This window comes from Cucurbita pepo, chromosome LG08, assembly GCF_002806865.2.
Source record: "Cucurbita pepo subsp. pepo cultivar mu-cu-16 chromosome LG08, ASM280686v2, whole genome shotgun sequence".
Lineage (NCBI taxonomy): Eukaryota > Viridiplantae > Streptophyta > Magnoliopsida > Cucurbitales > Cucurbitaceae > Cucurbita > Cucurbita pepo.
In genome coordinates, this window is record NC_036645.1 from 5643073 (window position 1) to 5652785 (window position 9713).

The 9713-nt window shown below is 30.5% G+C and overlaps 1 protein-coding gene and 4 non-coding genes across 6 annotated transcripts; all 5 read right to left on the reverse strand.

Moving 5' to 3' along the window:
* Positions 1–505: 505 nt before the first annotated feature.
* Positions 506–2793, reverse strand: LOC111799738 (pentatricopeptide repeat-containing protein At4g16835, mitochondrial). 2 transcript variants are annotated; one of them, XM_023683196.1, is made up of 2 exons: positions 2045–2793; positions 506–1966 (listed from the first exon to the last, which is right to left on the reverse strand). In XM_023683196.1, the coding sequence occupies exons 1-2, from the start codon at positions 2628–2630 to the stop codon at positions 651–653; spliced, it is 1902 nt and encodes a 633-aa protein (XP_023538964.1). In that variant the 5' UTR covers positions 2631–2793; the 3' UTR covers positions 506–650. The 2 variants fall into 2 exon arrangements, with proteins under 2 accessions (XP_023538964.1, XP_023538963.1); XM_023683195.1 differs by having other exon boundaries at positions 506–2793.
* A 701-nt stretch (positions 2794–3494) lies between these two features.
* Positions 3495–3567, reverse strand: TRNAE-CUC. Its single transcript has one exon. It is a non-coding gene; the product is annotated as a tRNA-Glu (tRNA).
* A 77-nt stretch (positions 3568–3644) lies between these two features.
* TRNAE-CUC lies at positions 3645–3717 on the reverse strand. The gene has a single exon. It is a non-coding gene; the product is annotated as a tRNA-Glu (tRNA).
* Positions 3718–5140: 1423 nt separating this feature from the next.
* TRNAE-CUC lies at positions 5141–5213 on the reverse strand. Its single transcript has one exon. It is a non-coding gene; the product is annotated as a tRNA-Glu (tRNA).
* A 76-nt stretch (positions 5214–5289) lies between these two features.
* Positions 5290–5362, reverse strand: TRNAE-CUC. Its single transcript has one exon. It is a non-coding gene; the product is annotated as a tRNA-Glu (tRNA).
* Positions 5363–9713: the final 4351 nt, after the last annotated feature.

Genomic DNA, 9713 nt, shown 5'->3' on the forward strand with positions numbered 1-9713 from the left:
ATAGTCCTACGTACTGCTTCAATGGCTCGATATGAAAGACGACCAGCTCTACAACTTTGAGTGTCATATCTTCCAAAACGAAGTTGTGTATTGTCCGGTTTGCAACCCCTCCTACATCTGCCTCTACGAGATTTACTACATTTCGGACGTTTCGGATATACTTTATTTTTATTTTTATATGAAATCTGATGCGAATAGAAAGATAGTTAATGCGTTAACTAGTTGAATTATGCTTTAGTTTTACCTTTCATATAAAAACTAATCATATTTAGTTTCATATTTTACTAGTATTTTAGTTTATACTTCTACTTACTATCTCGATATTTGGGAAAGATTATGATCCAAAAATAAATGAGTCTGGAAAGATTATGATCCAAAAATAAATGAGATATTGAAGAACGGAGAAAATAAAAGGACAAAAAGAAATGATGAATTGTTAGTTTCTTTAATGAAAATGTAAATGAAAGACTTCCAGTGGAAAATCAATCCCAAAGAATGTTTGCAGAAGAACCACCTTCAATCCATTCATCTAATTTGAAAAAACGTGTGAATATCCGTCATTGAAATCTATGCGTGCTGCCCAAAAGACAACCAAAAATCTTGCTCATTTTCAGAAACAAGAAACAAGAAACAAGAAAGAAAGAAATAGGTTACCAGTAATCACCACAAGAGCAGATACCATTTCTAAAATGATGAAACCTTGTAGTGTCTCTCACAATAATCTCCCTTTTCTCAATCTCCGATATGAACTTTATTGCTCTGTGACAATCCCCACACACTCTCAAGTTTTTAAAAACTCGAATCGGAGTCCCGGGCGCTGTTTTTATCAATCCGAAAGCAATCGCCAGTTTTTCACTGTGCCATAGTAGTAGCTTCTCTTTGTGTTCTTCTTCTACATCATGCAGTACAAATTCAAGGTCTGGAACATACCCAGCCACCTTCATTTTCCCATCTAACTCATTTAGTTTGTTGTGTATTGATGTCAATTCTGGATGAATTCTGTCACCTGATCTGAATTCATGAGTTACACTCTTGATCTCGATCCAACTGTAACCCGGTATTTTAACTACATTGTGTTCTTTCATCATCTTCCTCACTTTAGCCACTCGATCCCATTTGTTCGTCGATGCGTAGATATTAGCAAGCTGTACGTATCCGGTGGCACTCTTGGGGTCAAGTTCTAACAAATTCTTGGCTGCAAATTCTGCCATATCCAGGTTTTTGTGGATTCTACAGGCACCCAAGAGAGTTCCAAAGATTGCAGCATGAGGCTTGAATGGCATCTCATTGATCATACTTACAGCTTCATCGAGCTTACCAGCTCGACCGAGAAGGTCTATTACACATGTGTAGTGGTCTGGTTTTGCTTCAATTCCAAACTCCTTCATCGACTTGAAATATCGAACCCCGAGATCAACAAATCCGGCATGGTTACAGGCTAATAGAACAGCAACGAATGTGATCCAATCTGGTTTCATTGCTCCGTGTCTCATCTCGTCGAACAAATGAAGGGCTTTTCGACCTGCACCGTGTTGAGCATAACCAGAAATCATGGCATTCCATGTAATCACATCCTTTAGTGGCATCTCTACAAACAACTTCCAGGCACTATCCAGATCTCCACACTTGCAGTACATGCTAATCAATGAAGTACAAGCAGTTATGTCTTTGGATAGTGGAGATTTACTCACCATATTATGTACTTGCCTTCCCATAGGCAAAGAAGACAAGTTGCTACAGCAAAGAAGAACACTGCTCATACTCGAAGGATTCGGCCTCGCCCGAGATTCAATCATTGCCTTGAAGAGCTTCAAACCATCCTCCGCGCGACAGTTCTCAACATAACCTGCTATCATAGAGTTCCATGTGACCAAATTCCTCACAGCCATCCTTTGAAATATCCTTTCAGCTAACTCCACCTTCCCAAACTTCATATACCCTGTAAGCATTGCAGTCTCCACAACCACGCTCTTGATAAACGCATTCTTATACAACTCCTCAGCTGCCTCCAAATCTCCATATTCCACATATCCAGAAATCATGGCACTCCATGAGACACCATTTTTCTCCGGCATTACCGAAAACAAGTCAAACGCTTCTTTCATTTGCCCATTCCGGGCAAACCCAGATATCAATGTATTCCAAGAGGCAATATCCTTGACAGGCATCGTGTTAAAGAAGGCCAAAGCAGCCTCAACACCACAGTTTCTCAAATAACAAGCCAACATGATGTTATAAGATACAGAATCTGGTTCAGGAATTTTATCAAACACTTCACGGGCTTCCTTCATTTTCCCAGCGACTTTCGTATATCCCGACAGAATTGAATTCCATGTAACCGTGGTTCTAACAGGCATTTTGTCGAACACTTTGTGGGCAGATTCTAAATCCCCAGCCCTAACAAAGTTGGTGATTGATTTATTCAACGAAACAACGTCAGAAGTGGGTTGAGCATGAACTTTTGGGGTCATGTTATTGGGGGAAACCAAATGGGTTCTTCGTGGTGAGTGGTTGGAAGAAGAAATGGGAGACCATTCTTCATTCGAATTGACATGAAGGTTCTGGATACGGCGGAATAGAGATGGGGAAAATTGGGCGTATGCCCTTGAGTTTCTAAGATTGATGATCATTTGTCATGGTTGAGATGGAAAAGTGAATATTACCATTTCCAGAGCTCAGTTTCGAGCTTTAATGGCGGATCACGGCAGAAGCTGAGGATTCAAATGTATAGCAGAACCCGTTAGAGAGAGAGAGACTGAGACACCACTCTCCCCTCCTATTTCAATTTTTCATTTCCACTAAATCACCATTTTTTTTCTATCTTTTTATGTATATATATATATATATATATATATATATATATATATATATATATATATATATTTTTTTTTTTTTTTTTTNATTAATTTTTTAATTGATAATTACTATTTTCAATATAAATTTTAATTCATAATATTATATAATTAAATAAATATTTAGATGAATTTTAAATTTTATTAAAATTATTGAATTAAAATTAAATATTTGAAAGTTTAGAATCACCTGTACTTTAATTTTTTTTTTTAAATTTGGAAAGTTTTATTTATAACATAAAATTAATTATACAAATGATTTTAATAATATATTTTAAAATAAATAAATGATAACGATAATTTAGTCTTATATATGGTTGTAAATAATTTTGCATATACTTTCTAATTAGTATGTCAATTTTCATCAATTTTAATAAAAATATCGTTAAATTGAAAAGTTACGTTAAATCATTTATAAATTAATTTAAATATATAAAACAATATGAATATTGCTGATAATTTAGGATTATTTTATATAAATTAGACTAAATAAAAATTTAAAAGAAGAAATAAGCTTTTGTTACAAAAAAAAAAAAAAAATTATTAAAAAAATACAACGGATTTGTGAAATTCAAATAAAACCAATTATCTTAATAAAAAAAATGAGATTTGTTAAAAAAAAAAAAAACAAAACAAAATTATTTCCGTTGCCGGGACTTGAACCCGGGTCTTTCGGGTGAGAGCCGAATATCCTGACCAACTAGACTACAACGGATTTGTGATTTTAATTTGAAACAAAAAAGTTAATAAATAATAAGATTTGTTAAAAACAAAAAAAAAAAACCAAAACATTTCCGTTGCCGGGATTTGAACCCGGGTCTTTCGGGTGAGAGCCGAATATCCTGACCAACTAGACTACAACGGATTCATGGATGACAAACAGTGCTTATATAAATTATTATCTTAGAGTACATAATTATTGGGTCGTGATCTAATAATTAGCATTTTATCTAACGAGTTATCTTAGGATTGCACATTAATAATTATTTTAATAATATACCCTCTTTTAAATTACTTAAGATAAAAACGCATCTTATTAATATAAGTAGTAACTATTAATTCTTTTAAACTTTTACCGATCATAATTTTGTATCGTTAGAATCACCCTCTTTTGATTCGTTCATGTACACTCTTTTATTTTAGCGTCACAAGTTCAATATTATTGAAAATATTATCTTGCTATATATTATAGATTTGAATTTAACTCATATATTATCTAGAGGTGGATGAGTTATTGACTCCGAGTCCTACTCTATTAACTTTTTTTTATGTTTGCTATGTTGCCAGTGAGTTGAATGCACGTGTAACCTCCATATGGTAAGTTAATGTTGGAATATGATAACCTATGTGAGTTAAAATAAAACATATTTAACTCTCAAATTAAAATTAGATAAACAAATATTAAAATTATAATAAAAAAATAATGCAATAAAAGAAATGTGCTGTCTAATAACTTACTTAAGTTCTATCAATCCAACTATGAGGTATTTAAATGTGTTTAATGCATTTTAATTTTGAAGCGCAGTTTTGCATAACATGTACATTAAGACCCTAACATCAACTTCGTTTGACGATCTCACATAGCTTGAATATAAATGATTAAAATTCGTTGTAGTTTTTTGGCTCTCAACCTTTTAATTGGACCTTGAGGTATGACACCAATATAAATTTCAAGGAAAATGTGAAGAAAATGTTGTTCAAATTAACACAATATGTTACAATTCACGTCAGATTAAAAAATAACCGAACTTCATTTATTATTAGATAACTACAAATTTTGAGTTAAAAATTTAGTGTTATGGTATTTCTTATTTACTATAAGGTTACATTTAGTGACTCATTTCAGCTATAAAATATGAAAGCTATAACTCTTGGGATGTTTTACGAAATCTTAAGAGTTTTAATTTCAAGAGTATATAAATCTATATATGTTGTCTTTGTAGACGAGACTTAAAAATGCAGTAAAAAGATCATTTGTTTGGTTTTTTTAGTCATTGACTAAATTTCTTTGCAATTATATATAGTTTCAATTATATATAGTTTGGATTGCATGTATGTTTAGAATCGTTCAAAATTGGTTGTTTAGAATTTGAATTTCAAACAAGTATTCTAAGATCTATTGTTTTTTATTTAATTTATTTTTTTTATGTTATCTTATTATTATTATTGTGTATTATTTCTTCTTCTACTTATTTACTTTTTTTATCGATCCTTTTACATTAAAAAAAAAAAAAAAAAAAAAAAAAAAAAAAAAAAAAAAAAAAAANAAAAAAAAAAAAAAAAAACATTTCCGTTGCCGGGACTTGAACCCGGGTCTTTCAGGTGAGAGCTGAATATCCTGACCAACTAGACTACAACGGATGTTTAAAAATCAAGTGAACCCAAACATATTAAGAAGAAATAATATTTGTTAAAAACAAAAAGAAAACGAAAATATTTCCGTTGCCGGGATTTGAACCCGGGTCTTTCGGGTGAGAGCCGAATATCCTAACCAACTAGACTACAACGGATTTTTGAGAAAGTACAGTGTAAACTATTTCAATTGTATATTAATTGTTTTCTAATAATTCAAAAATATTGTGGATGGAAGACAAAAAAATAATAATTATATATATATATAATGTTATTACACTAAAACTTGATTTATTACTTAGGTTATTGGTTCATTTCTATAATGGCTTATGTCTTGGATTGGAATCAAAATATGGAATTAGGATTCAACACCAGATGATTCTGACATTCACGTGTGTCATGATGAAAACTATTTCCACAAACTAATATGAGTTATTTTAACATGTTTTGTTCATAGTCACATATTTATCGAAAAAATTCTTAGAAGCTCACCCAACATAAAATTACTCGAAACTTCTGGATTCTTAATATTGAGTTGTAAAAGAAAGGTGTATCTTGGCATAGGTAGTAATTATAATATTTTTATTTTTTCTTAATTATAATTTATTTATTTAAGATCACTTCCATTCGACTCATTATGTGTCCTTTTTTTACTTAGTGGTCACAGTTTCAATATTATTGAATATCTTATCTCGCTTTTAGAGATAGATGGCTTCATGACTCGATTTTACTCCGATTAACTTATTTTTATGCTTACTATGTAGTCCCATCAATTATGCACAACAACACAAAATTTCTGATGATCTATAATCAAGACAATGATGGTTGCTCAATGATGACAATTCAAAATCGAGATCAAAACTGTCATCATATATGTACAAAAACACTAAAAACCTACATTAAACTTAATGTCATCCTAACTATACGGCGATGGTTTGCAATGATAATTGTAAATTGGCATTGAACCCATTGCCTTCGTACATTTACGATGATGGGTTACAACGATATAGTGTTTAACACATATTCGGTCTAATTAATGCATAAATCTAATAGTTCTTGTATAAAAGGTTTTTTTAGTTCGACTACACCCGATTATAAATTATGTCGGTCTATATAAGTTAATGTAGTTAGACTAATATTTGATTTTGGGATACGGAGAAAATAACACATTAAAATATCAAAAACATAATTTCGACATTAGGAGTAAAAAGTGTTTACAAAATTAGACATGTCTTCAACTAGAAAAAGATACTCCAAAGTTAAGGGTGTATACAAATTGAGTTGGATGCTACAAGCTTTGTTGAAGTTGTGCACGCGTGAACAAGCTTGGGCCTATGCACCATGCAAACGGGCTAGACTTTAGGAGGTTGGGTCGGATTGAGTCAAATATTTGATGGACCTTGTCTCGGGCATATTCGGGTTAAATATTGAGCAGGTTGGTTGAATCATCTCATTTTTCGTTGCATCGTTTTCACCGACATTTGTATTCTCTTTTCCTTCGATGGTCGATCGACAACGATGGTGGTCGTTTTTCAAGTGTTGGCGAGCTTATTTCTTTGAAAAACATACCAAAAAAATTAGGGGTGTACATGGTCCGGGTTGGGAGATTTTTTTGACCCAATCCAAAAGTTTGTGTTGGTTGGATTGGTAACCCAACCCAACCCGAAACTTTTCACAACCCAACCTAACCCAACCCTCTATTTTCGGATTGGGTTAGGGTTGAGTTGTCATTTTTTTTTTAAATTTTATTTACACACAATTTATAATTATTCAAAAGTTCACAAACACAAATTAATCTGTAATTATTGACAAATAATAATAATAATAATAATAATAATAATAATAAATTTAATAAAAGATAACGAGCGAAAATTATAACATATTAACATAATTCAACATTGTCATAAAATTAAAGACAATTAAATACCGACATTTTTTTAGAATTGGTTAAAATAACAAAAATACAAGGATGGATCATAAAATTAAATAAACAATAAAAATGATTAGTTTAAGAATATTGTATATAACAAAAATAAAAAATATATAAAAATATTTTAATTGAAATATACTTATTACTTTAAACTATTAGAAAAAAATGTATATAAATTGTGATGTAATGTTACAATAAATGGATAATAAATATATTATAATTTAGAATATATTTTTAAATTATATGTACATATTTGATCTAAATAATTTAAACATAAGTTATATATTATTTTATTCTAAAGTGTTTAATATCTTAAATATAAATATAAATCATAGTTTATTCTAAAATGTTTAATAACTTAAACATAGATATAAATCTATATCTATCATAAATATTGTCTTTAAATCATAATTAATAAATATTTGTATTATAGGTATAAAATATATTAATAAAACTAGTTATATGTTAGTTTTTCTAAAGGGTTTAATTAAAAATAATAAAATAATATAGAAATTGAAAATAAAAACAGACATATGTATTTGGCTAGCGTCAAACTCGGGCATGAATGCTCTGGACTCAGTACCACCCTGACAAACCCACTAAAAAAAATTATTAAAATATTTTATATATTTTAATTTGGTTTGGATCAACTCGAAGGTTTTGCCCATGAACCCAAAACCGAACCGATTCAGTTCGGGTTCAGAAAAATGAACCCAAACCTACCCGAAATGTTAATCCAACCCAACCCAACCCTTGTAGTTCGGGTTTGATTGGTCCGGATTATCGGGTTGAATGTACACCCATAAATAAAACCCTGAAAATATCATTGAAAATTTATGTTAAACCTCAAATATCTTATTTCTTTTTAATAAAAATAAATGAAACCTAAAAAAATGAGAGAAGAAAATAATAATTAAGAGTTTGTTAGTGAAAAAAGCAAAAAAGAAAATGGAGGGAGAAAAAGAGAGAAAAAAAAAATGATAGAAATAGAAATATGGGTTGGAACCCAATTTTTATGGTTTGAGTACGTGACACCTGAATAAAGATAAGGTACATGAATGAATCGAGATCATATTAGAATGAGAGTGAACCTGAGAATAGAATGACTATCATGGTTCTCCTTCATTTTCGGTGGCTCAGTCATAGAAATAGCAAAGTAGAAGTGTGAACAATTCCTAAGAATTTTCGTGAGATGCATGTGAGTGAATACAAAACATGCTAGAATGACTCATATTGGTCTGTCGGAATAGTTTCATTCTTAATAAGTGAGGAGTAGGTACGTATCGTGACCATGTCGCAGATGAATGTTGGGACCATCAAATACCGAATCTAAATTTTAAGTCTTGATTCGAATATTTGACATGAGACGTTGCATGTATAATCTAAGTTGGTCGAATTCTTAGATTTGAACACTCCTAACAATATGATTGTTAAAAACGGGAAACAATAACAAAGAAAACATGAAATAGGAACATTATAGAATCCTAAATAAATAATATAATCATTGTGTGACATTTAAAAGATTATTCGATAAACTTTTTCCCATTCAACTTAATGATAATAACAAAATTGATTTTTATTAAAGGTGTTTACTTAAATCAAGAAATAAAATTAATGGGTGGACCAATTTGAGAATCCAACTTTATACAAAGAGTAATTTCATTTCTCTTTCTAAATCATAATCATTTTGAAAAAAAAAAAAAAAAAAAAAAATAATTTTTCATGTTATATTAACATTTAATACTTTAATTTCATCCATATTCAAAATAGATAAATGCATTAATAATTTTATCATATAATAAAAAATATTATCATGGGTATTTAATAAGTTACAAACTAGGGGTGTACATTCAACCCGACAACTCGGACCAACCCAACCCAAACTATAAGGGTTAGGTTGGATTGGATTAGCATTTCGGGTAGGGTTGGATTCATTTTTCTGAACTAGAACTGAATCGGTTCGGTTTTGAGTTCATGAGCAGAACCTTCGAGTTGATCAAAGCCAAATAAAAATATATAGAATATATTAAGAATCTTTCCAATGGGTTTGCTTACTGAGTCCAGTCCAAGATGCCCGAGTTCATTTATTTTTATATATTTTTTTATTTTTGTTCATTTATTTATTTTTGTTATATACAATACCTTTAAACTAATCAATTTTATTTCATAATCTATCCTGTATTTTTGTTACTTTAACCAACTCTCAACAAATGTCAGTATTTAGTTCTCTCTAGCCTTATGACAATGTTGAACTATGTTAATAGGTTACAATTTGTTTTTTTTATGCCTTATGACAATGTTGAACTATGTTAATAGGTTACAATTTATTTTTTTTATTGTATTTTATTAAGATTTATTGGAATAGTTATAAATGGTGGATAAATAAAACTTAAAAAAAAAATTTAACAACTCAACCGGAAAATAGAGGGTTGGGTTGGGTTATGAAAAGTTTCGAGTTGGGTTGGGTTACCAATCCAACCAACCCGAACTTTGGTTGTGTAAAAAAAATTCCCAACTCGATCCAACCCAGATCATGTAGACCCTATAACAAAACATTGGTAGGAAATTTATTAAATTAA